The sequence below is a fragment of the Schistosoma mansoni genome (assembly GCF_000237925.1).
Source record: "Schistosoma mansoni, WGS project CABG00000000 data, supercontig 0180, strain Puerto Rico, whole genome shotgun sequence".
Classification (NCBI taxonomy): Eukaryota; Metazoa; Platyhelminthes; class Trematoda; order Strigeidida; family Schistosomatidae; genus Schistosoma; species Schistosoma mansoni.
Window position 1 is genome coordinate 117,430 of NW_017386064.1, and position 22,322 is coordinate 139,751.

Sequence of the window (22,322 nt, forward strand, 5' to 3'; positions counted from 1 at the left end):
CCCACCACCCCCCGGGACCTACCCTCTACCCCTCCACGACGCCCTTCCGACCTACTCGAAGCGAGGGTACTGGGTTCGAGTCCCAGAGTGAACATCAACTCTGAGATGCAGGTACATCCAGCTGACGAGTCCCAAATGGGACGAAACGCGCGTCCTGGATTCCACTGCCAGTCACTATCCATCTTTGCTTAAAGTATTCTTTGTTCATATCTCTATATTGATTTTGCTACAATGATTTTGAAGCTTCATAGTTGATATATTCTAGTAGATTTATCCAACTAAATGATAAATTTAATTAATTTATTAATTTTATACAGTATATAAGTCATCAAATAAATATAATGGCAAATATGTCGATAATCAGAAAAAATTCTTATTAATTTAATTATTAAATAATGACAGTTTGACATATGAACATTTCAATAACAGAACATTATTGGTGAATATTATAAAGCAACAGGATACCAGAATATTAATAATTGAACTATTCATTATATTGATTTAGCAATAACCTTATTTCATACCATTACATAACAATTTATAAAAAAAATATGATTTGACTTTAAATAATTAAAACTAGGGGGAAAAAGATACATGACTGACATTTTTATTTATATGGATGAGTAAAATAAAGTATTGAAGATTTATTTTAACAATCAAAAATATATAGTTGAGATCATGAGTCACCACCATGGAAAACGTGGAATCTCTGGACGGCCATTTCGTCCTATTGTGGGACCAATGTTTATGTGTTTAAATAATAATAATAATTGATCAGAAATTGATAACCAGTATCCTATTTGTCTAGTCCCTTCGTGCTGACTAAATTAAAAGCTTCAACCTGGTCACTAGTCTTGATGACAAATGTTATTTAAATTCTCCTACTCAAACTATGAATTTATTTTTATTTGAAGATATTTTAATACATTTCTATCATTAAACATTTTCATCTTCAATCCATAGCAACAACTTTATCAAAAACTTAAAACAGTATTAGTTCAAACATTTCCATTATAAACTATAGTAATGGTATGATTCTGAGTTATTATTATTATTATCTATAGTTCCTTGATCGTTAATACTTATCAAAACTATACAGTTTATTTTATATATTCTAATAATAAAAGAAAACTATTTTAAGAGCCTTTATTGAAGTAACTTTTTGAAAAATTTAGTCATTATTTATCGTCTGCAGAAAAGAAGAAAAAAAAAGGATAGAGAAATGCATTTAAAAAAAACTATAATTTTTCCAATTGTCGAAAACTTCAGTAAATATATAATTTGATTTATTAAAAGTTATTATGCTACTGAAAAATATTATTCACTACTTAAATTCTACTTAAACTAATAATAATGAAACATCTTTTGATTGTTACTTTTATCATAGGTTATTATGAATAGAATGAAAATTATTAAAAGCACGAATGAATAAATTTCGACGTTGTATGATGAGGTTTAAAATGATTAGATATACATAACTGAAACGACTGATCAATGGTTCTGTTAAAACATTTTATCGCTTGATGTTACGTAGTCGAAAATTTGATTACAATGTAGAAAACCTTAGAAATTCTATGAATATATAAAAACTTTCGTCTAAATTAGAGCGGAATAGTTTCACAGTATTTGAGCTCCGAGTTGGTGTGAGACATTGAATAGGAATACTATATATTTGTGAAATCTTAGCGAATGAATTTGAAGTAAATCCAACGTTTCGCCTGGCAATCTTGTCCAAGCTTTTTTAAGGAATTATGTTATATAATTCATTCGCTGAGATTTTACAAATATAATATTCCTATTTAATTCTATGAATATTCGTGAATTTAGATAGAATAATTATTGCGTTTGAATATCAGATTTATTCTTGGATCCAAATTTATTAAAAGTACTTAATTCCTACCCATCCTACCTTTCAAAAAAAAGACATCATGAAGTTTATCTTTGAACTAGCTTTCTCCTGAAAGAATATGCCACTGAATGAACCAGCTATAAAGGTTGTGTAACACTTAAACACTGAAATTTGTGACTAACATCAAAGTATCTCATGGATTACCTTGGCCAATCTTATTATTCGATGATCCGTAGATCATAGACACACGAAGCTACAAAAAATGCTACAGCTATGTTTCCCGCTATACATCTTCATGCTTAAAACTTCGATGAAGATGACCGGTTCTATGGGGATAAAATAAATTTTATATTTACTGAATGTATTGATAACGTTTTATTACTAGTTATTTATAATTAGTTTGAGGCCTCGGTATTATCCATGTGATATAGTCTTTCTTGTTGTACTGTGCTTAAAATTCTATATTGTACCAAAAATATAATATTCAATAAAGCCATTAGTAATAATAGTATATCGCTAAACATTTATGTGATACGAGGATCTTTAGAAATGTTCACAAAGAAGAAACTTGAAAATCACTTATAATTAATAAGATCTCGATCACAATTCTAATATGCAGCAGAAATTCCATTGTAACCACCAAACAATCATGTATTGTAATGAGAAATATAATAAAATAACCAAGTAAGTGCTTTGATGCACAGAAAATTGTGTTTTGTTTCTTTATCTGAAACTGTAGTTGCTGTAAATTTTTTTTTTGTAATTTGTGTAAGAAACTTATTCCTATTTGGTAATCATCGATTTATTTTTAACGTAATTTTGTCTATTTATTGATCCAAAACTGTCATTTCCTAACAAATATTTGGAATGAAATTATTCTACACAATTATAGGAAAGAAGTGTTTGCGTGTCCATAACTACTGAAATACAACTAACTACATATATACATATGCGTGCATATAGTTATAGATTTTGTATAAATATGTATTAGGTCTATATTTCTTGCTTAACCAGTAGTAAGTGTATGGAAAATTAAAAAAAAGCTTTTCTTAGATACTGATTGTGAACATGATAAAATGTCAAAAATGAAATTTTCCACACTTTTTTTAATATGTAGAAAATGAAAATGGTAATTTGCACAAATAATAATCAATAAAATCCAAGTGTGTTCAATTATTTTAGCGTTGTGTATAATATAGATCAAGAATAAGTTCAAACGTAAAATTAATCAAGAACTGTTAGCATTTACAAAAAAATACGTTGCAAAATAAAGACTTATGGATAACAGTCTTTGTGAAATCCAAGGGTTTTAATTTCAATGACGATATTATATCATTGAAGCACAAACAAGGTCTAATCATTTAGAGCTACCATGGTTGGAGCTCGAATTTCTTTGTTTCGGTTCTGTGTATAAAACAAATCAATTTGTGAACACCGTAATCAACTTACACTTAAACATGCTGTTAATATATATAATTAACAATTCATTCTGTTTAAATTAGGTCACCTAATCTCAATCATATATCTTTATGTTTAAATTTGAAATAACGTGCAATAGGAACTGCTGAGTTATTAAATTGACTATTGATTAAATAACCCTAATCACATGATATATAATCAGTTTTCCAGTTTCAATGAGGCATCACCGTACAATCCACCTGTATGATACCCTTTTAAAGTGATTAATTAATACCGCACGAAAGTAAAAATTTGTTTGCTGATTTACTAAGGGTTGAGTAGCTATCCAGTCGAATAATATACAGACTGCGGTAAATGTCATATATTTTCTTGTAGTTGTCACGTGAGATGTTACCATGCTACATAGCGTGGCAATGAAGAACCTTCCTTAGGATTCATCAGAACAAAGTAACATAATGCCTTGTATCGATTGCAGAAAAAACAAAGATTTCCAATCTTAAAACTGAATTTGACTAGGATGATGTAAGCACTTGAAAGTTTCTACCTCAAGCTGAAAGTGACAAAATATCCCATCAAGGAATACTACTATGCACTTTACCATTCATGCAGAAATTGATGAAGGTCATAAAAATTAAGCTTAGTAATGTAAGAAGTAAAGTTTTCAACTATATTTGCTTGAAAACTGTTCTATATAGACAATATGACGGGATCTTTAAAAAACTAGTAATGAGCATTCTGAAATGCTATGTTTAGCTATCGAGATAGGTACTTTTTATTATCGCTTCTTGATTTAACGTTCTGACAATCTTAGGTTAAATCAACTGATTAAATAAATATTTAACACTTTTAAACTTTGAAACTGAAATTCATCCTTCATCAGATGCTTTCGTTACTTGCTATAGGGTAGCTACTGTAAAATAATCTTGTAGCTCAGTTTGTCATTTACTAAGTTTAACTTTTATGATTTTATTTATAAAAAGTAGTGGATATTTTTTATCATTGATGGATAATTAATAATTAAACTTAATTACAGTTTCTGTGAAATCATGGCCATCTAATGTATATTACTGTCAAATATATTTTGCATTAAAATGTACTTCTAATGATACAAGTAATACTTATACTCATTTAATAGTTTCATGAATCATAGAAGATTGTAGCAGCACTATAGTGTTCAGGTATTCCAAGTAAGTTCACATTTAATATTGTTTAAAGAGTGATGTAAACCGTTAGGCACACTAGGGAGGTAAAATGACCTGGAACATATTCAAAGAGTTAGATTTTGAACATTGTGATTTAATCACTATCACATCTAATATAGCTATCACTCAGAGAGTTCTAGATTATTCACTCTAACCCATGTTATTGTTCATACCTCATCATATGTTAAAAAAATATTCAGTTTAGACAGTCTATTTACCAATGAAAATATCTTGTTTGACATAAAATATATAGTGAAGTTTAATACAACATGAATGTTTTCAATGAAAATATACCTTCCATATTGAATCCCAATTAAATAATCTAGTTTAATATGAAAAAAACCCATTGTCAACAGTGTTTTTTCGTTAAAAGCAAACCAGGATGAAATAAACTGAATTATAAAGTAAACCATTAAAGAAACTGTCCTTCATCTTCAAAAAATAAAAGATATTCTTTACTTCCATAGAAAAAAACAAACGTTTCATTATCTTTACAAAGTGAACACGTTGATAAAGCACTTCAAAGTACATTTGTTCCTACGTATTACAAAGTATGCTCATCTCTTGATGAGTTTTTTTATTTAATGTGTTTCATAGTAACCTTACTAAATATTTAATAAAGAAATTCATCCCTCCACGAACATATATATATATATATATATGAGTAACATTTTAAACTTAAAAAGCTACTTCATTTCAAGACCTTTACTCGTTCATTCTGTTTTTTTTTGTTTCCTCTTTTCTACAACACATTACAAGTTTTTCACTAATAGCACAAGCCTGATGGTTGTCAATTTATATATTATTATTCTTTTTAAAACTGTTTTGTTCGCTCTATCACTTGCTTACTAGTTCACTGACTTATTTATACTTACTTATTTACTTACTAGTTCGTATGTATAATAATAAATGCGTGAAAGTAGACAAGTTTAGATAACTTGAGATAAAAATAGAGTGTAGGAATGGTAGGTATATATGTAGGTGATTAGTAAGTAAGCTATTTGGCTAAACAGAAAGAGAGAAAGGAAGATATTACATAAAGTTCTCATTACCATTAGGTCATATTAAAATGAAATAAGATAGAAGAATCAGAAAGATGATATGGAATTACTCAAAGGAATTCAATATCCTCAGGGTATTTTCTTAATATAGTCATCACTTTTGTTTTTTTCGCCACATAAGTAAAAAAAAGTAAGTCACTACTTATTTCTGCTTTTAACTTTCTTATTTATGTTGTATTCTGCATTTTAATTCCGTTTATTGTACAAATTCTCTCTACTCATTAATCATCAGTCCGGTGATTTTGTGAGATAATATTGAATAAGTTGTCAGCATAATATCTTGTATATTTAATAAATGAATTTCACACTGGTGACGGCTTGCAAAATACATACTTCTAAGACATTAGAAGTAATTCATTTAGTATTGTTTGTTTGAATCTTCCCATTGATGTGTTAGGACTGAAACTGGTCAGTCTCTAGTTGGCATATGTGCATAATGTGCCTATTGCCTCGATATAACCTTGATTCACAAGCATTGTAAGCAAAGATGGATAGTGGCTAGCAATGGAATCCAGGACGCGCGTTTCGTACTATTTGGGACTCGTCAGCTGGATGTACCTGCATCTCATGCTTGTGAATTAAGGCAATAGGCACAGTATGCACACATACCAATTAGAGACTGACCAGTTTCAGTCCTAACAAATCGATGGGAAGATTCAAACAAACAATTATAAATGAATGTCCCAAAGTGAACATCAACTCTGAGATGCAGGTACATCCAGCTGACGAGTTCCAAATAGGACGAAACGCGCGTCCTGGGTTCCGCTGCTAGCCACTATCCATCTCTTCTTACAATTAGAATTAATTGTTTAATGGTATGTTGAAGTCTTTAGATATACACTGAAATTATCTTTCATGAGATTAAATTCAACTGGCTAGGATTTTAAGTGGTCATACTATTGTTTATTCTACTTTAATGTTGATTGATAGAACTGATTTATGTGGAACACTGCTTTCTGGAGTGGCATAATTCTGACTCAATTAAACAAAAAGAATTTAATAAGTAACTCATTAGCCACCTGTTTTAGCTTCTGAATAAAACCCCCTTAAACTCTTCTCTATGCATTAATCAGGTTTTATGAGCTTTAGGATAAACAGGTGGAAGTAATTGAGACGCTGATAACTGTTTTACTCTACTTCGTGACTTTCAAGATTATACGTGAAACTAAATCCAGAAAACTAAAAAGTTCAGTTTGTTAACTGTACCATACCTCTAGACCAATGGCCTAGAGTTCACTAATTGGTTGTTAGAGTTCATAGGAATGGAATTCGATGCTAGTACTGATGAACACATGAATAGATTTTAATTATTTTCATCTGCTAAATCTGTGTAAGAGAAACACATCGAATATTTTTATATTAACAGAAAAATAGCTAACAGCTATAATGTGTATAATATTTTATGATTACCTCCTCTTAATAAACAAATAATGTGATGGATGACTATTATTGTAACAATCGGATATCAAATAAGATTAACCTATAACATACTGTGATTATAAAAACAAAGTCATATTACTAATCATATTCCCTTTTACTTGTACTTTTATGCATTTTATATGCATCATTAGTCAATGGTAATTCTTTTCAAAACAGTACTGCCTTTAAATAAACCCAACCTGAAATAAGGAATATTAGAATACTGGCTTAGAAACTTTACAGCTTGCTAAACTAAATTTATTTATTTATTTAAACACATAAATATTGGTACAAGGAGGCATCAGATTGAATTGTATGAGGGCTGTGATACTGCTCAGGTGCTCAAACTGAAGCAGGTGGTTTTCTTAGGGGTACACACTCGGAACCTTCGACCTAAAGGTCTTATCCACAAGGCAGTGGAGCATCGTGAGGAGTTGTAGTGTCATGGTAGCCGGCGACCAACGATTGATTCATACGCCATTTGTTCCCTCAGGATACTGGAGCCTATGTGCACTATTGGTTTGGAACCAGGGGTTTTCAACTTTCGTAGGAGAACTTTCCGTGTCCACCGAACTGGTTAAAACGCCTGACATTCGCTTTTCGTCCTCTCAATTCCGTAAACAAAACCCATGGTACGAGAAGGTAGTGAGTAGTATTTCCCTGGCAGAGGCTATATATTCCCGTGGTCATGTGAGAGCATTTCGAGAGGAAGGGTGCACTCTCCCCACTCTCGGCCGTACCACGGCATTTGGGGGCTACTAAACTAAAAAGTATCATGATAAGAAATAATCTTTCTAATAACAGATAATCAATTCGTAAAATCATTGACATACTTTAAAATACTTGACAGTTTCTATCGTGTCTTTTAGATACTGTCTTACATAAACTAACTTCACATAAGGATCGTGTATATATTCATTCTATGACATAATAAAGAATATTAAAAATTAATTGATTGTCATATTAAAACATGCTTACTAATTATACAATGCAATATCCGGTAGCCATATTTTATCAGTTGGAATGTTTATATGAGTAATATTTTCATATTCTTCTGGATTCCATACCAAATGATAATCCGTCCATCTCTAATAATGACAACAACAAAAACAAAAAAAATTATAGAAATAAAACATTCAATGAAATTGTAAATCTTTCCAAAAAATAAAAATGTTTGTATCAAAAGTGAATTATTCTAGTTTTTTTTAAATGAGATGACCTAATTTATTCAATGTTCATTAAATAAGATCAAAATAGATTTAAAATGAAAATGAAATTGATAAAAGTTTTTTTAATTATCTTATCTTTCTTTCTTTCTGTCGCTTACTGTATAGATGTGTACATTATACATATTCTATTTTCAAAATTTCATTTATTAAGGTTTCATTTCCTGTGATCAAAGTCTTCTATAGATAGTCTTTGTTGTCCTATTCAAAGTCATGAGTAACTTGAAAGTCGGTAGAAATTTAATAAAAATTTAGGATTCTATATAGTAGAATATTTTAAGTGAATTTTAAATAACTAAAGTTAGGTATTGGTGGAATGATTTAAAAGTAGACTTATTGATCATTTACTAACTTAAAGGTAGTTAATCTCTTCCTGAAATATCCGTACGAACTAATCTGAAAATTCTTTGACATAATAAACGACATTTTAAAATTGATAACAACTGTTACAGACGCATATTCCATAGTAATAATGGTTGGTTAAACCATCCTATCAAATATATTTAAATTGCTTTTTACATTACTGTTATATCCCGTGGAGAATTATGAATGGTAACTTTGAGGACTATTTATGGACCAATATGATACGTATATTTCATATTGTATAATTGTTAAGTAACTAAACTATCCCTATTATTATAAGCTTCATTTTGACCTATAGACTATTATTATACGTTTTACTATTCTTGATTTATCTCTAGTCCATTAATTACTGTTGCCCCTATTCATAGCCACATTGGGCTAAATCTTGTACAAGTATTATTTTCTATTTTATGGTACGATGTGGTCAGTTTGTTTGGTATATAAACCCAGCATGTTTGAGAATAATGATTCATATTGCAGAGACTGTTATTGGTGTTTTGGACTTAACTAGCTGGGCTAGGCAGAAAGCAATACTGATAAGTGCTCAAGACTGCTCATACGGCTTTCGTGTATCATTGCTCTGATTGATAATTCACTCCTCTCTCATTGGCGGGAATCATCACGTTCATATATTAAACAGGGCACGCACTGACTCAATCGATATAACAATTACGCTAATGTTAGGTTCGGTTTGAATACGGAAAATTGTGTACTCCAGTTATCTGAAAGCTTATGACAATAAACACCTTTTGATTTGTGCTTGCTAAATCAAAGACTGATATAGACTTTTTTCTATTTAGAATTTTATGCTGAGTGAATAAATTGTAATTGATTAACTTGAAAACAAGTTTTGTTTGTGTTATTGTGTATACAAACCCATTAGTACATTTTTTCAAAAAATTTGTTTAAATGACACGAATTACAAATAGAAAAACTGTCGTTGATCGCGAAATTTTGATGTACACGTTTTACACCATTATTAATTGAGAGTTAGTAATGTTATGTAGCAGTGCAATTTTCTCAGTTCTCTGACTTCATTTAACAGTTAAATTAGGTCAAACTATGTAATGAGAATACCATTTTCAGAGGGGGTTTTGGTGGAGATTTCAGTAATTTAACCATTTGTTGACTGTATATAAAGTTAACGAATATTTATTGTGTACTCACACATTATGACCAAAATTATACTGAACGTTTAAATTCTAAATTTTAACGAAGTGAATCAAGTCTAAGAAAAAATGTAGCAACATTCAGTAACTTCAATAACAAAAATAAGCCTCCTGTTCATTTCTAAAGTTTAAGACTTTTGAATTGACAATCATTTGAGATCATACGAGGAACAAATATGCTTCCGCTATAAACCGTATAGTTTAAAGTGATATAGTGTTCACAAGTATTATGTTCATTAAACAGAGCTATTTTTAATGAAAAATGTAAGGGAGGAACAATTTTTGAATGACTTATTTTTCAGACCCTTTAGGTATTGATCCATATATACTGTGTTGCAACAGCTAGAATATCAGGAAAATTAGGTTTATAATAGAAGCAGTGAGAGCCATAAACTTAGAATCATGAACTTAATTCCGAGTCTATAACGCTGACTAACTTTCTTTTAACGTTTGTATATGTAACAACTTTTCCGGCATTTTCTTGCAATATCTATGGATTTTCAGATGTAGAGCCCATGAGTGTCCGATCAAGTTTCCTTTTCATTGAATATTCTGTGAACATCCACACTTGCGCATGAATTTCCCAACAGAAGAATTTCCTTGAAGTAGTATAGGGCATTAAATAAGTTGTAGAAACCTGTTTAGGACTATTTACGCTAATAACGAAATGAGAACTTAGAAAAGTGTATATTTGATTTTGAGAAATAGCAAAACTAAATCATTAATTTTAAATTTTTCTGACATTCTGTTAATAACCCGTGATTACCTTTTCATTTCTATGGATGTGTTGATAAGTCATATTTGTGTATAGCATATTTGAGATACTGTTGTTATATTATTGTTTCTAGTTGACATGAATAAGAGTTACTCTGAAAGGCATACTAGTTTATTTTTGATGTCAAGCGTTTCTTGTTCACTAACAAATCAACTTCGGTAAGCAAGGCTGCATAGTATAGTTCTTGATGACAGTTAAAGAATAAAGTATGCATTGATTATTAGCGAAAGTTGAAATTCTTATGCAAAGATTCTGACACACGGAAACTTAACTTTGCTGACTATGACATTCTGTTATTTGTTATTTTATGATCGACCAATATACTCCATGCTATTTTATGTTTCAAGAAACAGTTACTCGTCAATTTTATGCTCATTATTAGACAATAAGGAGTCTATCATTTCGTAATAAGAATGAATGCCTTGATAAAATGTCTCGTTCGTGACTTTAGTTTTAAACAGAAACTGTAAACGAAGTCGAATAGGTACTCAACAGAAGGAATTCACCTCCGATGTTTCATGAATGCCTAGTTACATCAATAGCAAGATGATGAGTTAAAGGCCTGGAACGAGACTTTCATGACCATTCATCGAGAAGCCATAACTAATGCTGCATACTGTCATACAACGTTTTTTGAACTTTCAATAAATTTAAAAGATATTTCGTCCTACTATCTTCACACTTTTACCTCCACTAGAAATGATTATATAAGTTTATGTAATCAGTGGTTGATTAATGAAAATCCATATTCAAGTCAACTACTTCTTGAAGCTACATTTTGCATATATAATTTCTTTTTTTAATACTTCACATTGATTGGTAACAACAATAAAAGCTCTCAATTTCAATTTTGAAAACACTTGAAATCTGATGTAAAACAACGATCAGTTTTATTTCAGAGGTGTACTGTACAAATTTTAGTATTTATACGGACGATAATAGAATAAAATCGCTTTTCATTCATTGGAGATGTTTTGGCAAATTCATATTTTCATAAAAGATCTATGTCAGTAGAATTATCTATGTATTCTTATCACCAAGACGAAGCATGAATGTGTTTCTAGTCATCCATAGTCAATGCTACTGGATATTGTTCACGTCTCAATATTGCTTAATGGTCAGATCAATATACAATAAATATATGTATAAGATAAATGTGAAGCAAACATTTTGTCTCAGTAACTCACTATTACACATGTTGTTATGCCTATTGCATCTTGCATTATTGATTATTAATATCATTAATGAACACATGACCTGCCTTTTATGTAACATAGTTGATATACTACTGATTCGAAAGTGTGCAATATATTAGTAGTAATTATTCAGTGTATTGTCTAATAAAGAGGAGTTACTAATATAATTGTTTGCTAAAATACCTCTACTTTAGAGGTATTTTCTTGTCTTTTTTCATAAAATGTGAAGAAAATCTAATTCAAAATAACTTACATAAAGAGATCTGACACTGACAGTGAGAATCTGTTCGTTTTCGTTAAGCTGGAGAATTTGAATCAAACCCAAACCAAATGCCACAGTGATTTGTTGTACAGTAGTATTGCCAACAGTTATTTCAGGTGACATCCCATCGACTACAGGTCTCGCACGTTTTTCATAATCTCTTAATAAATCTTTAATAAGACTTTTTTCGGTCCATTTATCTGTGTATTGAGATTCCAAAGGGTGTAAAAAATTTGCTAAAATGAAAGTAACAAAGTAGAATATGATTAAAAGACTAAACATTTGTCTAACATAAAGGAAATTTTCTGTAATATGTGCACTCATAAGGAAAATAGTAAAGATTTTTTAAATAATAAGCGTGATTAATAATAAGCTAAACAAATACGAGACATCATTTCAGACGTTTACATGATTAGATATTATATACGAAAATCTAGATGTAAGTAAGTATTTTAAAGGGAAAATTGATGAGATAAAATAAAGGTGTCATCAATCTAACTAAATCCAAGTAAATACTTGTTATGTCTTCAACAAACATGAAAATAGTTTTTTATCAGAGTATTTTAAAATGAATAAGACTGTTCGAACGACCAAATGTTTTTAAGAAATTGAATTAGGCTGGTAGTGACATCGGCTAAACACATACAGTTAATTACAGGGTAGATGGTTTAATGTGTTCCATAAAGATGTTCCAGGCCTGGATCTTTCGAGTTTGCTGATACTTGTCAACGAAAAGTATCTGTATTTAGGAGGAAGTTAAGGAATACTATAATATTAGAACCCAGGTAACTAAGTATCTCAGACATAAATCGTGTCGTTAGACTATACCATCATTGGCAGACTTCTGAAACTTTATTTCGATTAGTCACCGAGGAGCCGGCTTATGTGATACGCATCTAGTTCTTAGTGCTAACAGGAAACTAATGGTGAAGTTTTAATTTGACTACTAGTTCAAGTTCCCAAGTTTCAATGTAATTTGATGGTTGGAGAATTCTATTGACCAATTTTAGCTAAACGATAAAGAATCAATTATCTATAGGCACTCTAACTGATCAGTTCTACTGTACGGGCCTGAAACTTGGAGAACTACTGAATCCATCATCAAGAAGGTGCAAGTATTTATAAACAGTTGTTTACGTGAAATAATCAACATTCACTGACCGGATACTATCAGCAACAGCGTTTTATGGGAGAGGACAAACCAGCTTCCATCTGAAGAGGAAATTAGGAAAACACGTTGGAAGTAGATAGGACATACATAAAGGAAATTACCAAACTGCATCACGAGGCAATCCCTAACTTGGAATACAGAAGGGAAGCGGAAAAGAGGAAGTTCAAAGAACACATTACGCCGTGAAATAGAAGTAGATATGAAAAAGACGAGTGTTGACTGGAAAGAACTGGAAAGAATTGCCCAGGACAGGGTTGGGTGGAGAATGCTGGCAGGCGGCCTATGCTCCTCCACGGGGGTTAACAGTCGTAAGTAAGTAACTCTAACTGATAGCGCTAAATTTCGCTTAACCTTTAATTGAAATAAAACAATGTTATATATATATATATAATACATTGTGACACTTAAAAGTTGATAGGTTGACAAACTAACAATTTTCTGTATGACACATTAATAAATCGTTGGAAAAATACTTATTCCATCAGACGCAAGCTAATCTACCCACTGTATCTATATATTCATACAGTACTATATATTGTTTAACATTTTCGGGAGACTTGAAGATCAAAATGACGACAATTGATGTTATCTAGGCTTTCGTACTTCTTAAAGAAGACTCATTTATTACGCTTTATGACTGGATCAATTAACCTGATATTGAAACAAACTTTACATACTATACAACGAATTTCGGTATAAAAATAAGTATCAATAAAACATATATGTTAGAATTCCAACATATTTCTCTTATATGAATAAATAAACAACAAACAGATTAACTTATTTCCATTCAAGAAATGTAAACATATATACAGCTGTCATTCCGATTAATCTGTAACATTGAGACTTTGAAAGCTAACAATATGTATATATATAGTAAAGAGGAATATTGTAAACAAAACAAGCGCTCAATATTCAAATAAAACTAGGTCATTTTGAGTAGAAAAATAAAGAAAAATAAATTAGAAAAATATAGTCAAATCTTTGAAGCAAATAAATGAGAAAAATGAATCTCTTTTCTTCTTTTTTTTTTTTTAATATTTTTGACAAATAAAAGTTGGCTTAAAGCAACATTAATTAGCATAACAATTAAAGTAAAAAAAACTTAAAATTTGTAAAAAATAAAAAAAAATTTTAAATTTTTTAGTCCAATGAAACTAATCATCATAAAGTTTTTTTCTTTTTTTTAGGCAAATTAATTTAATATTCTGTAGGGAAAAAAAGGAAGCCTATATTCATTACAAAAAAGAAAAAAAAACAATACTGAACTGGCAAGTACAATTTTTATTCCAAGAAAATATTCTTAAGAAATTCACAAGATTAGTTGTTATAGGATGTTACTAAGAGTAATGGATCTTCAGAATAACAAATAAAAGTTATGATATATATGTTGAAGTTATAGACTATGAATTATACCTAATGTATTGATTTTAATTATTGGAACAATATATTGATGTTAATTGAAATTAATCAAAATATACCAGTTGGTGTTAGCTTAATGGTTTAGTTGTTTTACATTCTTTTACATGCAAAACTGAACATTTTGGGTTCAGAAATGTGGTCGTGCATTGCAAACGAGTCCTATACTAAGAAGAAATGGCAGTCTATTGATACCAGTTTTCAGTGATGGTCTAGTTGTTATCAGTTAACGATATAAAACTATGGAAAATTTTCAATTTCTAAATATACTTTTATACTAAAGTGTTGGTGTATTATTGACAGATTGTTTTGCAATTCCTAAATCAGTGGAAAATAATTGTGCAAAATTTATAGATAATTTTTGCTGGGCTAAATATATTTCTCTGAACTATCTGAATAAGTTCCATAATCACCTCACTATTTCACTTTGTATTCGTATATTAGACAAATAACTAATCAAGAGAATTTCAAACGACATCATAAGCAAAATGGTTTTGAACATTTTCATGTAATATATATCCTCGAAGTTCCCTAAACAAATAATATAAAATTTGATTCAAGTGACCTTGAATCCATTTATTTCACATATTTTTAGCTTACGTTTAAAAAGGAGTCATTATTTTAAACTGGTTTCTTAACAAGTAGTCAATAAATTGGTAGGGCAGATCAAAATTTTTGAATTTTGGAAAGATTCGCGTGTGTTAGAGTAGCTATTTGTTTCGATTAAGTTCCTCTAACTTTTGCAGCAGCTGACTGTTATTTGAAGCAATATTGTGTGAAAATGCTGTTACTTTACCCTTAAGCAACTTTCTGCTTGAGAGAAACCTCTGCGAGGACTTTTGTTTATTCACTCACTGTTTTATTTTAATTCAGTGTCCTTATATTTAGTTATCATTCAAGCTGAAAGCATTTTTGAAAGTCTATTTGATTATTTTAACGCACAGCTTTTATCTTTGCATGAATTATTTTTCTGAACTTCAGAAAATCTGATATTTATAATACCTATGTCTCATAGTCTACTAATTTATTATGTCTCCTATTGTCTCCTTCACAGACTGGATTTCAGTCAATCACTTTCGACATTTGTTCGTATTGGACAGGAATATTCTTCATATGTTTTGTGAACTTTTACAAAACTGTCACTTGTGCATGATTACCTAATGACCACTGATTATCGGTCATTTTAACACCAAATGTAAGAAGCGGTTTATGATCAAAAACTTGTTGGTTCTGCATATTTCTAGAAACCAATTTCAATATTTTGTGTATAACACCAAATAATTAGCAGAATTGCAGAAAAACAATTACATCACAAGGGAATCAAAGTATTTGGCACGCTACAAAATAAATCTATGAAGCTTGAAAATTCTGGCTACCCAATCTTGAATGACTAAACCCTTAGTTCTATTGTAGTAAACAAGCACACGATTGGGTATAATCGAATGTGTTTGACACGAAATTACAGACAATTTCGATAAAATCTGACAATTATACGGTGAACATTTTATTTGTAATTGTCTTAAACTTGACCATTCCTTCTTCAAATATCATTCTATCCTCTTTGATTATTATTGTTCATGCATTTTCATACCAATAGCGTCCCGTCTCCGTTCTCTCCTTATCGATCTTCTACTGAAATGCATTCAATGCCCGGCCATCGTTATATACTACTTATGTGGATATAAGTAACCCACACCACACTATGATTCATCAAAATCTCATAGTGAATCTGGTATGAACTATAAAACAAAACCCTATTGAGATTTTTCAAATATAGACCAAATATCTGTTTACTACTTTTCAAATTTATTTTAGTTTTATTTTCATTGGCAGTCAATTAAAACTGAAAGAGAAGTTCATCATTCAATATTTAATTCGTTATTAATAATGATTAATTTGTTTATTTAAAATAATTGTTGTTTATCTAATTACGTCATAAGATATAAATATACATTTATAAATAAGTAGGAATTTATGTATATAGCACATTAGTTAAAAGGTTTAGAAAAATGTTTCGCAGAATTAAGAATATTAGTCAGTATTCATATTTCAGTAATCTGGCTTTTTCAAAGTGATTCAAATGTAATCCTCATTATAATTATCTTAACTAAATAAGAACATTATTTGGGGTTTGATATTTGAAATTATCAAAAATAAAACTTAACCAATGAACGAATGATATAATAAAACTGTTTTACTTCATGATTTGGGTTTGGTATTTTATTTATCATCAAGATCGCTTCATCAGGTGATTTGTTAATTTCAAGAAAAAAAGATAGATGAATATTTTAAAATAGCTTTCGATTTTATTATCATTATTATTTAAACACATAAATATTGGTACAAGGAGGCACTAGATATATATGCGCCGCACAAATCTCATTCGATTTGTGTGAGGGCTGTGATACTGCTCAGGTGCCCAAACTGAAGCAGGTGGTTTTCTTAGTGGTCACACCCGGAGCCTTTGACCTAAAGATCCGATCCACAAGGCAGTGGACCATCGTTAGGAGATGCAGTTCCATGGTGGCCGGTAACCAACGATTGATTCATACGCCATTTGTTCCCTTAGGATACTGGAGCCCATATGCACCATTGGTTTGGAATCAGGGTTTTCCAACTCCCGTAGGTGGAATCACCGTGTCTACCAACCTGGTTTAAGTGTCGGACATTCGCTTTTCATCCTCTCAATTTTGTAAACAACAGTAATGCGGCGAGAATGCAGTGAGTAGCACGTCCCTGGCTGAGGCTATATACGGGTGGCTGTGTAAGAGCCTTTCGAGAGGGAGAGCGGATTCTCCCCATTCTCGGTCGTACCGAGGAATTTGGGGGCCTTTCGATTAACAATCGTGATCTAGTATTTTGTTAAGACTATACTTATTTGATTTCAAGTTATTAGTCTTGAACTAGGTGTAAGAAAACTACTTAAACATAACATGATTATTTCTATAAAAGATAAACAGATCAAATCTTTGAATACTTTGGATAGAATAAATCATCACTGACCTTCTAAAATGACAGAATAAAAACCACAAAATATCAAACCTATTTTATAATGATTGGTTTGTATACAAAAATGACAAATTTTCAGACAAACAAACCCATAAATTATTTATTAACATTTTATTTCACTTAAAAGTAATCAATATCAAATAATTAGTATATAGAATTTTAAAACAACCATATATATTTTTCTATGGTAAATTTAACAAGAAATAATCAGTTATCACGTGGTACGAATGCTGAAAAACAATGGAGACTCATTGATGTAATTATAAACTAACAACGAAATTGGAATTATCAGAAGGGTTTTTCTTATGGAAATTATAGTAATTTCGATGGTCAAGATCATGAATCAATTGAAGCTAGACCACCGTGTAAAACCTGGAAGCATTGGATGGCCGTTTCATCCTATAATTGGACTCTTCACTGCGTACTGTTAAGGTGTCCCATAATAGGACATGGTGGTCTAGCTTCAATTGATTCATGATCTCAACTATCAAAATTGGAATTATTAGATTTCCTATTCGTTAGTTCCGTCAAATTTATTGATTGCATAATAATCACTCCCTCAGTGATAAATTTGGTAAAATACAAATTATATTGATGAGTAAACAATAAAACATGAAATCAATTTTGTTAAGTGTTCTTGTTGAAATTTATATTTATCCTACTGAGGCATAGGATTATGAGTAGCTGAGTCATTTTATAGAAATAGAAAGATATAGTGTGAAAAACATAAACTATTTGAATGCCTGTTTATTTTATGTTTATTGACTGTATGAAGTGTTAATTTTTTTCTATGCTAAACGAATTGATATATTTTATGTAATTTCAATGTTACAAACTACTGAAACTTTGATTAATCTTCATATAAATTTGTTATGATCTTATAGTACTATATAAGTAGTATATGGTGATGGTCGGACATAGAAAGTATTTTGGGAGAAGGCCGATAAGGAAAGAACTGAAGGAACAGTGAAGATCGAGACAATTGGTTGTTATTTTGCAAATTAACTGTTTGCTGTTTGGTTATCAGAATTTAGTAAGATAGTCTGTAATTTATGCTTAAATACATTCGATTTTCCCCATCAGTGTTCTTGTTCATTACATAAGTAGTATGTATCACCAAAGTGGAGTACCTAGAAGCAGAAGGTTGAGAAAACCGAAGAGAAGAGAACATGTACAGAGAGTGATTGGTATGGAAACAAAGGAACAAAAACGTCTAAGACAATTGATGGATATTTTGCAAATGAATTATTTAATATATGGTCCTCATACTTGACCAAGATATTCTATAATATTGTATTAAATTTAATTGTCCACACTGGTATTCTCGTTTACTATAGTACGGTATGATTTTAAGTCACTGGTTTACTCATGTTAATATATGGATAGCATTTAGCCCCAATAAACATTGTAATACTTCACTTTCATGGTGTTTATTTCTGTTAAAGATGAATTTTTCAATCAAGCTAGCAAACGGCAATCATAAAGACTGTACAAATAATCGAAGTTTTGTTTACTTTTTTATCAATCAACGCAATGTTGATGTCATGTAATTCAAAAACATTGATATGCGTTTTAATTCCCGTACACCCAAGTGTCGCATTATTTCTCATAATAATATTAAAATTTCATGATCAATAAAACCTTCAACTCGTCTTATACCAGAAATTCTGTTTAATCAAGACTCTGGAGCCGATAGAATTCAACTGTTTAAATCTAATTAAATAGTTTATCAGTGATATTATTAATATTGGTTATAAATATCTAGGTAGATAATAATGACAGTTAAATTCAATATATTTAGCTAAATGAAATTTCATTGTGCTGAGTGAATTCGTTTAATAAAATATTATATAAGCTTGTTTGTTCATACTATGTTATGTTTATATACCACTGGAATATATATCCTGATATCTTAACTTTCACTAACGTGTGAGAAACGCCAATTTTTCAGCTATACAAATTATATCAAACCGGAACCACTGATTTAGTGGAAAAGTAGTTTCATCACAAAATGTATCCTACAATATAACCTTTCATATCCATCAAATCATATAGCCTGGAAAAATAAATCTCAATAAAACCTGATAAATATTTATATATTTATACATGATTTAATGTGGGAAAGTGATCTTTACATATATATATATATATACTTACATAAGAGAATACATATGTGAATTCAGCTTTTGGCAGATATAAAGTATCTCTAGGAAAGATCAAATACAATCATATTATTGCCTACTTACATCTTACTATATTCTTGTTTGTTTTATTCACTGATTTAATCTTATATAATCTATCTACTTTTGTTTTAAATAAACAAGTAAACACGCAAATTAATGGTTTTGTTTTTTTGTCGATTTTATAGGCTATTGACTTATTCTACAATTTTTTATTTTATTCGCCCTCTTATCATATTTGTGATATACATATATATATATATATATAAAGAGATAATTAGATGCATAAATTTTTATGCAAAGTATTATCAACAGAATGTTCATTGGAAGATGTCCTCTCAATAAACATCTAGAAGTAATTAGAATAATTTTCTTTTTTCTTTTTCTTTTTTATTCTGGATGAATTCCAATTCCAAACTATTCTAATCGTTTTAAGTAAAAGCAAACCGTTTCTACTGTCTACGATTGTGTTTTAGATAAAAAAAAGAAAAAAAATTAGAATCTAAAACAAACGAAGAAATATATGTTATGTAAAAGAGTTGGGGGGAAAAATAAATGAGTTTACTGGAAGCAATGATAATAATAAGAGGAATAAGAATACGTTGATTAGACGATTTCATTTTACGAATTGTAAGCAAATTCTAAAAAAAAAAGAAATCCATCATAATCCCACTGGTTTTCAACTATCATTTAATACTTATCGAAGAGTAGAAAATATCTTAGTAACATTTGCAGTTCCCTGTTTATAAAAACCAAAAAAATTCTTGTTTGTCTTCTTCCTTCTTGTTCTCTGTCAAGTTTTCACAGCTTGTTAAATTGTAACAAACAAAATAGGGATTAGTTATCTACTTGTTTTCGAGGTATTGAAATCTAAGTAGAAGCAAACTTTTGTTAAAATGGTAAAGTAAGGGAAGGAATAAATAAGGATGCCTTACTGAATTTTTTTTCTACATTCTATGCTCAGTTATTGTAAATTTCTATTAAATCAGACTTTGAAATGTATATCTAAGTGATAAAAATCTTTGAATGAAATTTGGCCAGTATAGAATTGACCTGATGGATTTTGTTGATATTGTTTTTTACTTCATGTTAAGTAATAATTATTTACGTGCTTGTTTCTATTTTGCAGATGAAGAGGTTTATTGTAATAAATTTATTTGACCTTGTTTCAATTAATATCGATATTTATTGTATCCTGTCACTGCTTGAGTGTATGTTATGTCTTTTGTAAACATATTTTTTTGTTAAGGTCTGACTGCTCGAATAAAACATACCATAAGCTTATTTTCTTATATCCGTTTGGTATTTGCTATATATAGTTAACGAGAAACTATTCAACTGTTTATAGATTTAGTAACACATTTTCTTGACCCTGTCAGGACGTGTTCACAAGCACGCGTGCAAACGTCCGTCTGAATACATTTTACATAACTTACTCAACAGGATCACTTAAATGATCATAAATTGAATAGCTTATCATTAATATCTGTCTTTGAGTAGTTGTGTAGGTACTGGTTCGGTTGATTTGGCAACATGCAATATAGCAGCGTTAAACTTCCTTTCAAGAGATTATCTGGGTTTTTGTGTGCACATGTTGAACACTGTCCACTTTAAGGGAAGGATACAAAGTTTTGCTTCTTTTTCCCATTTTTCGGTTCGAATATATACTTTTTGGTGAAGTTGATAGGATATCTAATTTTCATTAGTGTATCCTTTAGATTATCGACTTTTCCTTCTGCACAATTCTCAGAGCACGACTGTCTGATTCTATGGCTCATACATCTAAACAGAATGACTTCGTACAGAAGAGATTTAAAGTCATCGAAATTTATATTTTCACTAATCTGAATGATCTCTCATGAAAGATCTTTCTTATGTAACAGTCTATACTTTTAAATGGATGTAGTTCCAGGAAAGTTGTACTGTTTTAGTGATCCCTTTTACAGATGATTTTAACAAAAGAATGAAATAGCTCTCGTCTATTTTTACTATCGTCGTTCACAATCAGCGTGTACTACATACTGATAGTAAGGTCCCAAGTTTAATAAATTTGTTGTATAGTGGTTCATTTATAGGGATAATCAGAATGATTTCAGGTAGTATTGGTTTATGAAGAAAATACATTTGAACTTTATTTGCCTATTTATAAATATAACACATAAGCGGAATGTTCATTTTGGATTTGAGCGGTAGCACTTTCATTTATTTACAGGTAGACCTATTTTTTATTAAAATAATTTATCTCATATTCTTCAAACTGTAAATCCTGTTTATTCAATATGATCAATAAAAAAATAAGGTTGAGAATTATCAATGGAATAACTTTCAGACATATTTCTACAGTTGTTCACTATTCTTATTTCAAATAACAATTTTCTGTAATATTCTGACACCTCAAAACAAAATCTTAGTTGTTGCTTCAGTATCAGAGGAAACTTTGAAGTTTATTAAAAGGTGACTGAAAATTGAACTTAGACTGTTCTAACAATTTCAGCTGAAGAACTTCGTAATCATGATGTATGAGTCATTGGTATACGAATGATGTGAATTGAAAAGAACTGAAATCATTGATACAATTTGTATAAATCATACCTTGTATAAT

The 22,322-nt window shown here is 30.1% G+C and overlaps 1 protein-coding gene across 1 annotated transcript in view; it reads right to left on the minus strand.

The window, feature by feature from the left end:
• The window catches only part of Smp_176310 (nAChR subunit, putative), a gene marked incomplete at both ends in the record, with an annotated part of 76,605 nt that overhangs the window by 40,965 nt on the left and 13,318 nt on the right, over positions 1-22,322 (minus strand). Inside the window, 2 exons of the mRNA XM_018795220.1 lie at positions 7,929-8,038; positions 11,933-12,177. Coding sequence (XP_018646986.1) covers positions 7,929-8,038; positions 11,933-12,177 — 355 coding nt within the window. The remainder of the gene's footprint in view (positions 1-7,928; positions 8,039-11,932; positions 12,178-22,322) is intronic.